The sequence below is a fragment of the Heliangelus exortis genome, chromosome 6 (assembly GCF_036169615.1).
Source record: "Heliangelus exortis chromosome 6, bHelExo1.hap1, whole genome shotgun sequence".
Taxonomy (NCBI): Eukaryota; Metazoa; Chordata; class Aves; order Apodiformes; family Trochilidae; genus Heliangelus; species Heliangelus exortis.
Window position 1 is genome coordinate 32,865,707 of NC_092427.1, and position 17,398 is coordinate 32,883,104.

The following is a 17,398-nucleotide window of genomic DNA, read 5'->3' on the forward strand; positions in this document are numbered from 1 at the left end:
AGTAACTGTGCATGCAAAGCCAATACAACTGCTTAGCCTCACAGGCACAGCCTTGTCCCTTCCTGATAAACAAGTAAGGTACAATAATGTTTCCAGCCACCTAAACAACACTGGGAGAAAAAGAAGGGAAGCTCAGCACTCAGTAGGATTACTGTCATCTGTAACAACATATACAGGTTCTAAATTTCAACATATAAATACACAGAAAGAACATCTGCCAAGTAAAAGCTAGTAAAAGGTTCCAGTAGCTCCAGAGCCCAAGTACCTTTACTCCAAGCACCAACATATGAAAGTACACAATATGAATTTCTACCCTGATAGAATTCCTTGTCAGAGAAGAAAATAAAAATAAATAAATGCAAAAAAATCACTTCTCCCATGAGTAATCTCCAAAGAACTCCATCTATTCTCACATTCCCATCTAATAGTGAGAAACAATAGGATTATTTATGTTCCAATTGTCATTTCTCAGGGACAGGTACATGTGTGCTGACAGCTAGACTGAGAACATCAAACACTTGGAAGTAAGCTACATAGGCTCTTTAGGTCTCTATTGATCCAAGCTGCATTTGAAACACTAGATGCTTTGAATTTTAACAACTGAAATATAGAAAAATGCCTTTTACCATGGCTCTGTAAAAGGTTAAAAATGGATTTTGAAGTCACTTACAAAAGAAATTACACAAGTTATCAAAGGCAGCTTAATAGAGATTGTCAGTGAAACATAAGCAAACAGAGATATTTTTTGATGCTTTACCCACTTACTTTATGTTGAGAGGCTACCTACTTTACTAGATAAACACAGGAATTAAACTCTGAAACTTTTTGAGCTAACTAGCAGAGAAACCACCTGCTTCTTCTCATGAGAAGAGCTATGATTACAGTCACAATTACAAAATAGTTTCATCCCTAAAAATGGTTCACTTCAATTGTCTGCTGTGCACTACAAGTTACCGCATTTGCAGTTTACAATTAACTTAAAAATTTTAGTGTATCACTTACAATAATAACTACTTGGAAAGTGCTTGTAAGTTTCTTGCCCATCTTGCTGAGGAGGTCAAAGCTGATGATGTTGATCAAGCTTCCTGTGAGATTGTCCTTGCCAGTTACTATGACATTGGTGCTATCTGGAGTCAAGGATGGAAGCCACCTGTGAAATGCCTGGAGGAGGAGGAAAATGATTAATTGCATTCAGGTGCCTCTGTCCTTTGTCAGGATCCCAAAGCACTTCAGAGCATCTTGATGAATGCTTAGAATATGTAGCCACCCCACCTGCCACTAGACATCAGCTAGAAGCACAATAAGGGTAAGAAGCCCTCCCAAAGCAACAACCCTAGTAATGGGACAAACAAGAGAACTCAAGCTACAGGCCACATCTTCCCTGCCATGGGCAGGGACACCTTCCACTAGACCAGGTTGCTCACAGCCCCATCCAACCTGGCCCTGAACACTGCCAGGGATGGGGAGCCACAGCTTCTCTGGGCAACCTGTGCCAGTGTCCTTTGCTTGTCTCCTCTGCAGTAAGAGTATGGCTTGCTGCTATTTTTGCTATTTTCTCCTCTTTCTGGTCAAATTGTCCACCTTCATTTGAGCCAATTCCAGAAAATATGGTTTAATACACTAAAAAATTTCTAAGCCATGCTTTATCTGAAGTCATGACCTCCATTTTATCTGACATTATGGCACCAGTTGTCTTTCCAATGATACCCATTTTGTCTTCCCTACTCTTAGAAACTATTTCTACATCACAGAAGAGAGATACTTCATCTAGCCTTCAGCAAGCTTGTTGGGTACCAAAAGCAGTGTAACAAACAAAACTCTTGTACTGGCTCATTTTAATGCCCTCTACAACTACCTTAAAGGACTCTGGAGTAAGGTGGGGGTTGGTCTCTTCTCCCAAGTAACAAGCAATAGAACAAGAGGAAATGACCAAGTTCAAGGGGAGGTCCAGATTGGGTAGCAGGAATATATTCCTCACTGAAAGGGATGTCAAGCACTGGATCAGTAATTTTAGCAGTAGTAGAAATGTGCATAACCTCCTGGTAGTATTACCTGCTATACTCAGATCCAGAGAACAAAGTCACCACTACTGGCAGGAAAAATTTAGTTATTCCACTCAACAGGAAACCTCAGCCTATGTAATATAAGGACTTCTAAGCAGTAAGGATCTCTGAAGTAAAAATGCTTACTGCACTTACTGTACTGAGTACAACTCATCCAGACCAATAAAAACTCTTCCACTACCTCTCCTTCTTAAAAAGTCTACAAAAAGATCAAAACCAACAAGCCAAACAAAATGAAAATATTGAGTTGAGAACACACCAGCTGCTCTATGACAACAGCTGAAGTGCATGTGGTGATAGTGATTCAAATCAACCTCTTGAAATGCTCCACACACCAGAGCAAGATATCCTCCCCCAACCCCATCTGTTAGCTAGTGAACACCCACCATTTCCCTTGTAATTGTGTCCTCAACAACACCAACTTCTCCTCAGCATTTAAGTTCTGCTGATGTTGCTCTGCAGAGAACTGGTTAGGGCCTTAGCAATCAAGATCTGCTCCTTACAGAATGTATCCAAGGAGCAATCATGAGAAATGGAACCTGTGTCTTCACTTCTAGAAAGTCCCCAAGCATCATTGCTCTGTTCAGTAACCACACACAGCAGCCCAAGAGGTTAAATGAGATCTTCTCATATTTATCAGTTTATGAGAAATAATTAGCTATCTTTCATCATTTACTGTAAGCAACACACCAAAATGGGCCAACAAGCAGGCAAGGTTAGATCCCAACCATGAAAATATTTGGCTGATGCTAAGCCAAAATTTAGACAAAGTTGGTAGCAGTGAAAAAGGATCTGGCAGCTTCGAACTGCGCTGCCCTCTCTTTTTAATAAACACAACTAATTCACACAGTAAAAGTGATCCTTTATTTCTCACTTGTTGCTGACCTTTGTCCAAAAGTGCTTTGAAGCTGCCCTGACCATTAATTATTTAAGTTTCAATGCTGAACTCCAAATGCACATGGCTGCATTACTTCTCACCCAAGAGTACCCTGCATGTTCCTACTAGCTTCCTATGGTACCTTGAATATAAAGGCACTCTATGTCCTGAGCCCAGAAAGCCAAATTAAAATGCTGATAATTCAGACAATTTCTGACCATTCAGCTCTGGAGACACCACAAAAGCTTCTTCCATGACAGTAAAATACATCTGTGCAAGAACAAACTGAGTAAATTACAGACCATAATAAACTCCACCTTCTTCCACTTTCTGTGACATGCTTTCCTATGACATGCATCCTTCACATACCTGCAAAGCAGCACAGATTATTCTACAGCAAATGCCCTAACAAAATATCTCTCACAACAGCCTCTTGGGGAGTTGGGAACAGGGCAAGGAAGAGGAAATCTAGCACTCATGAGAAAAAAAAAAATCAAACCCAAAAAAGAACAAAACCTCATCTCTTAAAGCAGATGTTGGAGTTTAACTGCAGGTGCCCAGCACTTCAGGAGACCAAGCACCAAATTGTTCCCAGTAGGTATCATGCCCCCAGAAACTATGGATTCAGGTTAGGTATTGACCAGAGGTCAAAGATTCTTCGAAATATCAAATATGATGATAATCAATCCCTTTTTCAGTAAAGAATATTTCTTTTCCTATCACCCAACATTTTGTTACACTACTGGACATGAAAATACAAGCCAAGATGCTGCAACAACCTCGTTATAGCACAAAAACAGCAAATCACAACCAATATACTTCTCATCATTGCAACATTCCAGGGAAAGCTAAACTCCCACCCTCTCCTGATCAGGCATGAAATTAGTCACCTAAAACCTTGGCTCATCTTTTCCTCACACAGTGAACATTTCACTAGCCCTGAGGCCACCAAACAGCCTCAGTATACAAGACTGGAGAGCGATTTATTTCAAGATCTAATTCCCAAGCATACAAGGTTTCTTTGGCTTCTGATCAAAATTAATGAAGGACTCAGAGGAATCAGCAGAATACAGTGGACAGGCCAAAAGATGTATTATGACAAACACCTCATGTTGATAACAGGGCCTCTTGAATAGAGCAGAGAATCCCTGCATCTGGGTTTCTATTCCAGCCAAGGACTAGGCAAAAGCTGCTATGAAGGCCTTTAATACAAGAGACAATTGCTTGAATGCAACTATTGTCTTTGACACTGTTGGGTAAAACGCCCCCTTGGAGCCAGCTGACTTGCAGGAACAAAGTTAACATAGGGTCAGTGGTGATATTTTCTCTAGATTTCCCTCTTTCCAACAGAACAGCTGGACACAGAAAGAAAATTGGCCAAAAGAAGAAAACAGACATATATCACAGAGTTAATGCCAAGCATTAACACTCAAGCTTGTAAATGAGTAAAAATTTTTGTTCCTTCCACTTAGCATAACTTCCATAAATTTTAGCTTGTACAGAATGCAACACAGCATAAGCATCACACATGCCCTCTATTGGCCACCTGCACATGCTCAAGCTCACAGTACCTCTGCCCACGTAAACCTCACAGAAGAAGGAGTCACCACGAGCAAGGGCCATTCCTGTTGGTAATAGGCAGCAATGCAGATGGCCTGGATGGTCTTGCCCAAGCCCATGTCATCCGCAAGAAGTAAGCGTCCATTTCTTAAAATTGCAAAACTAGGACAAAGAGAGAGGAAATGTAAGTAAAAGTCAATAAATGACTTACTATCTGTCCAGGAAGCCAAGATGAGCACAACTCATCACCCAGCCTATCATGTAGATCACCTTGAAGTGATGTGGGTTCTTCAATAAACCTGGATCTTCTTCACTTTAACATAAGAGAGCAGCTCTCATAAATATCTCAAAGTTTGGAAGCTCCTGAACAGAGTGGTTCTGCCCAGTCCTCAAAGACTTTGATTTCATATGAGGAGTAGTCTAAAGAACTTAAAAGTAATTAAAGCATGTTCTTTGTATGATATCACTCACATTCTGTTCCATAGTCCATCCTGGCTGAGCTAGGAAAATATTATTGGCAACAATACCATTTTAACACCAGTAAGAACAGACTTGCCTGGACTGCATCTTGAAGTCAATAACTAATGACCATATATGATAGAGACAGGGAGATGTAAAAGTTTATCTCTATGTCCAATCAGTAATTTTAAATCTTTCAGGGCCTGGGCCCCATTTCCTAGCACTTTCCCATGCGTAGTTAATACTTAAAACAACAACAACAAAACACTTGAGAAAAAAAAAATGACCTTACAAAATAAAAAAATCATATGACAATTAGGCACATACTGAATCACAAGACAGATATCAGAGATGTATCATTTGAAGACTTTTATAAGACTAGCAAAATTGCTACTTTCCTCCTGACTCATGATGAAGAATCCTAGCTGGAAACAGATGTGTCACTCAAAAAAAAAAAAAAACAACAAAACACAAAAAACCAAAACTCCACAAAACCCCCCCATACCATACCAAACAATCAAGAGCCCATAGTGCCAGTGTAACAGTTCAGGACTCTGGAGAAATGTGGAGCCCTCTCTGCAAGAGAATGCAGCCTGGGCACCAATATAAAGTACAAAATTCTAAGCAGGGACTGGGTCTTAGCAGCATGCAAAAAGGACATACTTCACACCTTCCCGCTGAAAGGGCATGAGACTTGTCACAATTTTGGAGTCCACTACTGAAAGGTCAGCATCAGGAACTTCTGTCTGGGATGTAGATCTCTCTATTTGAGCAGCAAAGGTCTGTACTACTGCCTCAGGCAGTGGCTCCACTTCTACTGACACAAGGCTCTGCAACACTTCCACTGCAAAGAACAGAGTAGTTTATTATCAGAAGGGGCAACATACACACAACTTACATTATCGATGCCAGGGCACAACTGTTGACCTTATCAACAATATCATTTCTTGTCCTGAAACAGCTCAAGAAAACACTGCATCATGCACAGGTGTTTGCCTGGCCTCTTCCCTAAAGTTTATTTCAGAACCACATGATGAATCACATCTCCTCCCCTTGTATTTAGACTTGGTTATAAAAAACCTGAGAGTCTGATGCCATCATTCAGAGATGATTGCTACTAGCACAGCTGAAGCTGGATTATTCATGCTGGGGGCATTTTAGGGCACATTTTGCTCACAAATAAAAGCTTGGATTTGAACAAAAGAGCCTCTGAAGCCCAGAAGATAGGGGCATCTTTACCTTGACTTTAAACTCCTCTGAGGCATTAAACTCCTCTGAGGTCTCCACCATCGCCGAGTGATCAGGAGTGACCCCAGACACAATGACCTACAGAATAACATCTCCAACTTTGAAAATTCTTGTCACCTCCTGTTCCCCCAAATCACTCAGGTTTGGCTGTCTCCACTTTACCATAAACAAGCTTACTATGTTTGGATAAGAAAACAGGAAGCACCTCAAGACTGAGACACTGCTCCTTACCACCATCAGCAGCACTCTGTCAGACATCATTCAGGGATGTGGTACCAACAGCTACTCCCTGCTCAACTGGTGTCTGCTGCTATTCTTCTGGACAGAAGCAGCTTGTGGGACAGAACCAGCTCACAGGCAGCCACTTGAGTCCCTCACCACTACTTTTGTTTCACCCGTGAAGCCCCTCAACTTCACCTGCAGCATAAAACCTTACCAGTCAAACTAAAGTGATTCCCAGCCCTCAGTAATGACAGGGATATACTAGGGATATACTATAGAGTCCAATGGAGGGCTACAAGGATGATCAAGGGACTGGAACAGATCTTATGATGAAAGGCTGAGACCTGACATTTAGTCTGGAGTAGACTGAGAATGGATCTTATTAATGTTTACAAATGCCTGAAGGGTGGGTGTCAAGAAGAGGGGGCCAATCTCTTTTCAGTGGCGCCCTGGGATAGGGCGAGGGGCAACTGACACAAACTGGAACACAGGAGGTTCCACTTCAACATGAGGAATACTATAAGGGTGACAGAGAGCTGGAACAGGCTGCCCATGGAGGTGGTTTTGGGGTCTCCCTCTCTCAAGACTTTGAAGACCTGTCTGGATACATTTCTGTGTGACCTGCCCTAGGTGATCCTGCTTCAGCAGGGGGGTTGGACTCATGATTTCCAGGGGTCCCTTCCAACCCCTAACATTCTAGGAGTCTATGATTATGCTAAGACCCCCGGGGCCTTCATCTTTTTAACCCATGCATCACAACAAACAAAGTGGCTGGGCAGTGGCCCTCCTACACAACCTTATTTCAGTCCCCTCCAGGAACCTCCCTGTTTCATCCCAAAAAGGCAGATGAGTTTCTTTCGAATCCAACACTTAATTTATATGAAAAAAAATGTAGTTTAAAACACACAGCAAACTGGGATAAGGAAAACATTTTAAATAATCAGGTTTTTACCAATCCTTTATTGCAGGAGACAACTTGTATTTTTATTTTATGGTTGGTTTGCATATGAAGTCAGGAAAACATCAAACAATTCTGTTTGCAAAAATAACTGAAATAAGAACTCACTTTACCAGCAGTAAGTGAACCTCCAGAATTCAATTAGGTATTCTTATTTCAGTTATCTCCAGGAGGAAAGCAGAAGGATGGACCCCTGCCATATGAAGGGGGAAAGCAATTTCAAGAAATATACATATAAAAAGATTTCCATTTGTGGTTGGGAAATGACCAAACTTTCTAAACTCTCCAGTTTAATTCATACTTCTTCAATAGCAGGAACTCTCTCCACCTGAAGTACAGCACAAGCTTGTTATTACACTCACAAACTGAGCTATGTGTTAGGATAATTGCTACAATTTGCTCACTGATAATTCTGTTGCTATTGTTCTGTACATGAGCTGGGAAAATGATTAAGATATATCTGACACCAGCATGATTCATCCAACAGACATTTTTTACTGAAGTGACCTTTATAGAAAGATGACTGAGCAACTAGGCAAAGAGACATTAACCTCTACAAATAGTTTCCAGCTAATAGATATCTCTGCTGGAAATGGCAACCAGCCTTTTAAATTTCTTTTTTTTTTTTTTTAATTTTATTTTGACATAGGTAAGGGAATAGGCACAAAGCAAATGCTGGTCCTCAATAAGGCATATGCTAGAAGCCTCAAATGCCCTCACAAATTACACCCCGCAAGAACATTTACAATTTTTTTTTTCCTTTCCTCAAATTTGTGGTATTCTAGATAATTCATGTGATGTACACAACTGGAGCCAGTAAGGCTGAGAGTGACAGACTGGGACATGTTTGCTCAGGCTGCCTAGCATACACTACAGGATCAAGCCCTTTACACATACAAAAAGACCCTTTTAGCAAGCTGTGTGAGATCACCACCTCTCACTGAAATCAGGGGCTGTCAGCATCCTAATCCTGGAGTTTCATAATAGACTCCACCAAGATACACTCACTTGTTTTCAAGATCTGGCATCCTTACAAGGCCCCACATCGTGGCTTTCAGCCCTACAACCACTAATAATGTTATTCAGACATGCCTCATAGGAGCATGTAGATACTCAATTATTAAACAAGCTTTAGTATACCATGGAAGAAGGAGCCCATGCTGGAAAAAAAACCTACTCCGATCAACAGCATTTCAGCTCTGAAACACTCAGTCACATTTTCTAAGGCTGTGTGTAGAACAACACCCTGCTTATTATCTTTCTGAAGCCTACCCCAATCAAATTCCACAGCCATGTACCCTTACATGAATACCAAGGCAAACACAGCAGGCCAACAAGGATGATAAATAATAATTATAATACTTAGGACTTGAGAAATGCTATTCATCCTAGAGCACTCTGCAAACTTAACATAAAACACGAAGAAGCAGATGTGCTAGGAGCATGCTGCTGATACTGGATTATTCTGCAAAGTGACATCAATTTTTAGGAAAAAACAACAAAAGAAACCATAGTTCTACATTTCAGTTCAGGAAGTCACATTTTCACCAGCATTACACAGATGCATAAAGTCAGGAGTTTACTGGTCAACTTCTACCAAGGAGCAAACATTGTAATAATGTAATAATCTAGCACTGTGTGCTAGATTCCACTTGCAAGGGAAAATATGCTATCTTGAGGATGTTTTTGCTAAACTCTCTTTTAAGCATCCACCAACCAGCACTGTAATATTTTAGTAAAGTATGAAACTGTTTCAAGAAGAATGCTTCTGCTTCAAGGAGATCTGCACAATTCTGCAAGAGAAACAAGCAGCTCTTCTTGTATGCAGCAAAATCAACTCAGCTATGGAAGCAAACTGTATTCTAACCTGCCTCACACATCAACTGAAAACCTAAAAGTTGTGTGCTGCCTGCAAAGCCATCATTACCAGCAATAACACGAGGCTGAATAAAATCAGCTAGATAGCATCCAGACTAACTGTGGATGAACTGCTTGGTACAGAAATCATCAGTTGGTTTGAAAACCTAACTGTCCTGAAAAACAAAATCTACTGAGTGTGGAATGAAATAGCACAACACTACAACACTGTGCACAGTACTTAAAGAACTAGAAATATTTGTTTAGAAGTACATGTTTCTTTTCTAAGCAAGGGGTGACTGTGCCAGTTTATTAGCTGACTTCTGCTCACACAAAAGGGAGCAAGGTGTGCTGGCACTGAGGTTAAAGGGAGAGCAGCTAAAATGCATCAGTAAGACTGAATTTCTCTAAGTACAGAAAGGCTTGGCAGCCACCATGCTGACCTCTTCAAATTTGGGAAGTGGGAAAATAGGAGTCCATTCTTCTGCAACTCCTTAGTTCAAGTAGAGTTGCTGTACAGTACAAGCAATAAAAATAACTGTGATAGTAGATACATCTGTGTGCTCTAAGAAGCAGCACAGAAATTCAGTGCAGAATGTGACAAAACTGAGCTACTCTTCTGATGGGCCCCTAAGGGACTAACATGAATAACACACATTTATAAAGTTTTGATTTTGGACAAACAGTGTAAATGTCTGACAAAACAGGACACCTGCTTCCTTTTCTGACAAAACAGGACACCTTATCTCTCCCAAGTGAAAGGGCTTATCCCAAGAGAAGAAGTTAGAATTAATTTGCCTCCCCAAAAAACAGCCCCAGCCAGGAACACACAGCTACTCACTTAGTCTGGGATAGTCCTGCAGCAGGAAATTCCATTTTCTGGTGTTCATATCTGCAATAGTTACAAACACTGTCATAAGTCTCTTTTAGAATAGTAAATCCTCTGTCCATAAGAACATGACTATCCACCCATATCCTCTGCATTTCAGAAATAGTTTAAAAGAATTCTTACCTTGTCCAGCAGTCAGTTTTCCTCTGCTTGCTTTCACATTAAAAGCAGTTTAAAGAAGACTTAGAAGTATGAGATATAGAAGTGGTGGTAACACCAGAGCAAGTCACCACAGTCAGCTACCCTAATGAACCATTTTAATAGACCCATCTGCCCAAACTTTTTGGCAATCACTTTCTCTTCATTACAAAGAGGGATTAAGAATATGCTTGAGTGTTCTTCTTTATTAACCAATACATTTTGACCAGCCAGTAACACAATCACTTTCAATTGTACCATCTGTACCGTACAGATGATGGGCTTAGGAAGTCCAGAGAAAACCCACCAATTCATCAACCCTAACCCTAACCCTAACCCAAAATGTAACATGAACACCAGACTTGTCTGGCAAGCTTTTCCCCTGGATAGCACCTGCTTACAACTTCCAGGGAAGGAAGAGTGAATTCAGACAGCTGAAGACACAATGGCCTTGCCCGAAGAACAAGAGCTCCAGGATTTGTTTCCCATGTTGTCACTGACCTGCTGTGACACTGCACAGGCCACATCATCACTCTGTGTTCCAACAGAACAAGTGGGAAAAACTGATTATTTGCCATTGAAATCTGAATGTCAGCATAAAAAATGCTCTACAATTCCAATTGCCCCCAAAACATCAGTGAAACTGGTGGTAAACTCTTATCTGCTCAGCCAGTTGCAACCATTATACACCACAGTAAAGTAGGAGAAATATGAGACTATCCAGCTACATTTGATAAAGATAACTTATGTACCATCTCCGTATTTCTGGCAAACTATCAGCACATCCCACCTCACAGTAAATGAAATCATGTGAAGTCCTCCCTAAATATCACCTTGGCTAACAGGCCTGGAAGTTCTGGCACGGGGTAAAGTGGAGGACACAGGTACAGCACTACACCAGAACTACAGGAGCTCTCAAAATCTTCACCAAAGCACACCCTCTCACGCTCTTCCAGCGGGATGTGCTCTCACAGTCTCCCTCCTCTGAAGCATACGTAGCACTCCAAGAGCAACCCCAACAACATCACTAGAATAAAGCAGAGAAAAGCAGAGACTCACCATAATTTCTGGAATCCATCTGTTTGAACACTGCAATCACTTCTGCAGAATACCCAATATCAACTTCAAACCGCAAGCGAGAGATCAGCACGCACTTCCCTTTGACAAGGGCTGAGGGTTTCTTCCAATTCTTACACATCTTCAAAAGGGATTTCACATCAACTCTGCTGCCAACAAAATGAGAGCTTGATGCAAAGCCAACTACATTTTCTCCTTCCAGTGGTACCAGAATTACTGACGAAAGTTGATTTGCTGCTTCCACTAAAGAGAAAAGAATGAGATACAGAGAAAAAAATTAATCTCCAAGAACATGGGTTAATTAAAGTTACACAGGATGCTTTGGGAAGAGAAAAGCAAGAGGATGAAAAACAAATCCTTCACCTCCAAGTTCGAAAGAAATAATGATTCCCTGCTTTCACTTACAGTGAAAAAGAACACAGAGAATGATGGCCTGGAAGAGCATGCTGATGAGATATTCCACAGAGAATACAGTAGAGGCAGAGGGATTATGTGACAGTAGGTGAGCCTGTCCAGTACTGTGCCTGCACTAGACTCCCTCTCAATCAGAAATCCCAAAACTTGGCTCACTAGGCCTGCAACAGATCTGCAGAAACACAATCAGCAGTAAACTGCACAAATCCACACAGCATTTTACAGTTGCACAGACAGGGAGGGATATGGTGATCAATAGTGTACACCTGAAAAAATTGAGAAGGTGCTTCTCTGCCACCATGCCAGGGCACAGGGAGAGAAGGGACACAGCATTTTACAGCTGTCAACCTGAGACCACAGCTATCCACACGAATAAACAAAAATTCCACTTTTCCCTGTGTCTCTGCCAATCAATACCTGTACCTTGTCTTTATTATTAGAGCTGACCTGTGATGGTTATGGAACAGGAACCATTTTTTATTTTATTTTTACAGCACTAAAACAGTGACGTTCACCCACAAGACTCCAACTCATAGGCACTTCAGTAACACAACAATCCATCGACATCTCCAAAGTCAATTAGACTCAAGTACAGGGGACTACTAAGCACATTCTGCCATCATGTATTTGCAGAGAGGCAGCCTCCCCTAGACAGTAGCTGTTCAGAGTAAATTCAGGTGAATCCAGACCTTTAAGGAGGGAGCTGCACATCAGGATTTACTCTGCTTCTTTTTAAACAGTCCAGCTCACTGATACGCAACAAAAATACACAAAATTTAAGTTCAGCAGTTAAGATTTAGAAAGGGAAGGAAAAAAAAAGAAATTGACATCTTCTTCATAACCAGTTAATAAATAAAGCATTTGGATTTCATCCAACTTTACTTTAAAATAAGTGACTTCTAGAATAAACTCAAGCATCTGAGATTTCTACTGCAAGGAAAAAGTTTAAGAGCATCAAGTGATAGGAATTTTTGAAGTAGAAGACAAGGAAACCACTGATTTAGACTTTCTCCTCCCAATGCAAGCAAAAGATGTAGATGGTGCTTTGGAACTGCATAGTTAGATCTCACCTCTACAACAAAAACTGAAAGAAATTGGGAAAAAAAACAACAAACAACATATTTTACTCTTATTTCAACGACTGTTTCTAGGGTTGGCTGCATGTTTAATTTGTAGCATGAAGAAATGTAATACAGGACAACATTATTCAGAAGAACAAAATTAACAGTGGGAAGCTTTAAAATAATTGCTTCTACACTTAAGACTTCAATCGTGGCCCTTTAAAGTTAGTTCATTTTCTCCCCAATGTTGCTGCCTGATGTTGATCAGGTCTTTGCTTGTCAACAGGAACTTTCCACAGAGAACTCATATATTTGAAAGCCTTAAGGAAAAAAGCCCAATTTCTAATAACTGTCCTCTTCATTTGCAAGCTTCTTGGTGCTGAGACTCAGCTCTCATCTGTACTTGATACACTTCAAACAAACCAGCAGCATTTAAATTATAAATGTGTGGCAACCCACATGGGAAGCTAAAATACCAGCACTCAACTGTGGGTTTTTCAAAGTGCTCAACACAGGCCTAATTCTGTTCCCACTGAAATCAATAGTGATTTATCACTCACTTCAATACAATGTGCTTCTGAAAAGCTTACCTGAAGTGTTTGCCTCTATCATCTCTCAATCTTCCCAGAACAAAATGACAAGAGAAGAAAAAAAAAGATAAAATCGTACTTGTTATGCAAAAAAAGGCAAATCCATTTTGAGTCTCACTCAAAGCTCTAGAGAATTACCCTTTTTCCTTTTCCGACACTCAAAATTAATAGGGGGAAAAAGAGAAAAAGGAGATGATTAAAAAGAAAATATATGAACAAACTTAGAAATTAAGCATTAGCCAGTGCAACACACTCAGTTCTCAATACAGATTCATACGAAGCACTTGCATGGCAGATATTTTTCTATTATCAGGCTTGCTGGTCACTAGGAAATTCATCAATGCCAGAAATAGTTAAGCCTATGCCTGGCTTTTAGATTACATGAAAAACTAAGTTATTTCTAATCAACCACAAAGTGTGAAAAAAATGTTAAGAGCTAGATGCCTAAAAGATGGGCATTATGTTTGAGTAGTGCTAATTCTATTACTCCAGAGAATAAAAAAGGTAAATAATAATTATAGAAGACAAGAGGATGGGGGTGTCAAGATTTGGATTCTTCATGATTGAACAGCCCATTACTTACTGAAACTGCTGTAATCTTCCAAGCTGAAATTCCATTTTTTCATAGCAGGATCTAAAATAGGCAGAATATGAATCATTTGGGGTAGAAAAATATGGTGTAAAATGTTCAGATGAGGTAAGAGAGAATTCAGTCTACTCATGGAAACTTCAACACAGTGTATGCCCAAGTTTACAGCTACATTACACCAAAGAAGCCATAGGGCACATCAACACTGAGACAAGAAGAATGAAGCTGTCACTCACAGGGAACAGCAACATATTGGGGGAAATATAAGTAAAATATAACAAATAAAGGCACAGAGAAAAGATCAGAAGAAAAAAAAAAAAAAAAAAAAGGTGGAGACTCCACTGCTCTCAATAACCCAGCTAACAGAATTAGCTCACCAGCTCTGAACTACAGCTGAAGTGGCCCATTTTCCCACAGCAAATCATGAATAACTTCTCTTCCTTCACTCCCAAAAGACTCTGACCAGATGTCATCACCAAACTCTTAGAGCACTGTTCATAAAACAGGACTTATGATTTCTTAGCTAAATCCAAGATCAAGCTACTTATGATCACAATTTCTTTGCAATTTCAACTGTCTCTAGTTTTCCAGTCCCCCATTAACATCCCATATTCCACCCCACAACAGCTGCACTGCAAAGAGCATATAGCAAGCACAATTCCAGCTGATGCTGAAACTTCAACATAAAACAAAGAGAACAGCAAACAACCAGTACTTACCATACCTTCTACTTGGCATCTTTTTAAATACAGCAATGAGTTCAGCATCATACCCTATTTCGACCTGGAATCGATCTTCTCCATATTTCACACATTTTCCTTTTGTAACACTACTTGCTTTTTTGCAAGAGGCAGCTTCAAAGGCAGAGCCTGCACCAGCAGAGCTGGTCAGCTTCTGCATCCTGCCACTGGCCTGAGAGGCACCACCTCCCCCCTCTCTTTCTGTTGGTCTGTTTGTTTTTATCAGCACTTCTGAATCACCTGGGGGGGCACTGCTTGGTGGTGAAACATATTTCACAGCAGATCTGTTCCGACTTTGTAAATCTTTACTACCATCAGGATGCCTATTGTCAATTAATGTAGGATGAGATGGTTCTGCAGGGTTTTTGAAAGCTGAGTGGCATTTGGGCTGCTGGAATGTAGCAAGATTAATTAAAGCTTGTTGTCCATGTTCCTGATGACCAGCATCAAAGTAATGTTTATGGGAATAACTCAGAGAATTTGGGATGACTGTAGGGAACTGCTTAATGCCACTTGCTTGTTCTGAGTCCTCTGAACTATTCTTCTGTTGCCCTCCATGTGAGCCAACCATCTGCTGGTTTGCAGTGTAACAATTATCATCTTTTGGAAGAGAGCTCTTCTGCTCCACAGGACTGTTTGAATTCTGTTGGTGCTGGCTGGTAAGCCTGACATGATTGTTTTCTTTCTTCAAGTTTCCCCAATTACGTGGGCTCTGTTCTTTCACCTGAGGTCCAGCAATTCCCACTTGCCCACCTCCCTGGGCTGCTAGCCTCTCTGCTCTCCTAGCCAAAGCCTTCTGGCGATTCTCCTCAATTCTTCTCTTCTGTTCCTCTGTAAGGCCTGATGACATCTTCAGCAACACGGAATTTACCACTGATGCATCAGCTTCTTTACAGGAATAGAGACCAGCCTACCCAAAAAAAGAAAAATTCACCAGCAAAACAAGGCAAAGTTTCAACTCAGTTCCCCCCCAAAATGTTTATTGTGTTCAGAACTTAGCATTATTAATAACTGAGTATTACTGTAACTGATCCTACACAAAAACCTGGTAGTACATCAAAGCTGTCAGATCAGAGCTGAGCCAGTCTGTCAGCAAGCAGATGCTGACAACTACTGCTGAGGCTTTGCATGCCAGTCCCACATAGACAAAACACAAGGAAAAAGGAGAAGACCCCTATTCCGGTAGTTCTGAGCACTCTTCTGTGCAAAATTGATAAAATAGCTAAGCCCAGGGACACCCTGCACTGCAGAGCCAGCCCTGCAAAGGGAAATGCAGGCAAAGCTTCCAGTACTCGGGTACTGAACAGCATCTAGCAGATAAATGCCCCCCAAAGGGCAGGGGCAACTTCTTCCTTGAGAAAGGGCCACTCGCAGGTCAAGAACCTTCTGACAAAAGCGAGGCCCTGGCTCATCTCTGCTCCCAGGACAAGGCCTCACTCCCCCCACTCCCCGCCTCAGGCCTCGGGGGCGGCCCGCCTCACACACCACTCAGACACCACACTACTTCCCTCGCCACCCTGTAAGTGTGGCTCACTCCCTGCCCCGCTCCTCTCCCAGGCACCTGGCTCCCCTGACCCAAACTCCAAAATTAGTCCTCGCAAGCTGCGGTCCCCCACCATCCTCAAGGACCACCCACTACCCCACAGGGCCCCAACGCTTCCGCACCCCACAGGAGCCCACACCGCAGGCCTCGGTCCCTCCCTTTCCCTCGGCGGCTCCGCTGCATCCCACCCTGGGCTCATCCCCGGCCGAGTCGCCTTCCCCCCCCGCCACAGGCCCACACACCCACCAGCCGGCTGAGGCCCGCTACGCCGCTCAAGGGCGCGCAGCCTCACAGACTACAACTCCCGGCAGACCCCGCGGTACCGCCCGGCGGCACCCAGCAGCCGCCTTGTGCGGTATGCCGGGAAATACGTGACGGAGCGCGGTGCGCTCGGCACACTGGGAAACGTAGTCTTCCCCTGGCGACGCCATCTTAAGAACGCCGGGAGGTGGGCGGGCGGGTGGTTGGAGCCTCTGGGAGGGAGGGGGGCAATGGGGCAGTTCCCGTCACCCACGCGTGGGAGTGTCGATCAGGCCCACCTGTGGGGTGCAGGCCTCTGGCGAGAGCCGTGGGGTGAGGCTTTGCCCCAGACGGTACCTAATGCTGCACGTATGGGGCAGGGCTGCCCCGCCGGCTGCCTCTGGTCTGTGGGGCCTGGCATGCCATGGTGTGTGGTAACTATGAGAGGGCAATAAAAAATAGAGGTAGTATGTAAGGAGGGGTGAAAACAGTGTTGTCAGCTGTGAGGGAAGAATCCACCCCAGGGTGTTAGGAGCAGCAGCTGACATTGGGGCAGGGCCTGTGATCTTTGGAAAGTTCAGAAAATGAGCGGATGTCCCTGATGAATGGAGGGGGACAAATGTCGCTTAGCTACAAGAAAGGCCCGACAAGGACCCAGAAAACTACAGGTCCCTTAGTCTTACACCAGGGAAAGTAGTGAAGTGAGTCTTCCTAGAAGCTCCCAAAGCAAATCATAGAATCACAGAACTGGCTGGGTTGGAAGGGACCTCAGAGCTCATCAAGTCCAACCCTTGATCCACTCCCGCTGCAGTTCCCAGCCCATGGCACTGAGTGCCACATCCAGGCTCTTTTTAAATATCTCCAGGGATGGAG

General features: G+C 42.4%; 1 protein-coding gene across 5 annotated transcripts in view; it reads right to left on the bottom strand.

Annotated features, from left to right (window-relative positions):
• Positions 1–16,632, bottom strand: part of SMARCAL1 (SNF2 related chromatin remodeling annealing helicase 1) — a 36,925-nt gene extending 20,293 nt beyond the window's left edge. For 2 of the 5 annotated variants that reach the window (XM_071747760.1, XM_071747759.1), the window contains exons 1-8: positions 16,382–16,506; positions 14,722–15,652; positions 13,997–14,047; positions 11,331–11,591; positions 10,086–10,136; positions 5,623–5,803; positions 4,512–4,662; positions 1,003–1,161 (exon numbers count right to left, since the gene is read on the bottom strand). In XM_071747760.1, the coding sequence (XP_071603861.1) occupies positions 1,003–1,161; positions 4,512–4,662; positions 5,623–5,803; positions 10,086–10,136; positions 11,331–11,591; positions 13,997–14,047; positions 14,722–15,652; positions 16,382–16,468 (1,872 nt within the window). In that variant the 5' untranslated portion in view covers positions 16,469–16,506. Of the gene's footprint in view, positions 1–1,002; positions 1,162–4,511; positions 4,663–5,622; positions 5,804–10,085; positions 10,137–11,330; positions 11,592–13,996; positions 14,048–14,721; positions 15,653–16,227; positions 16,355–16,381; positions 16,507–16,531 lie in introns of those variants that run through there. The other 3 variants (XM_071747761.1, XM_071747763.1, XM_071747762.1) reach the window with 3 other exon arrangements.
• Positions 16,633–17,398: the final 766 nt, after the last annotated feature.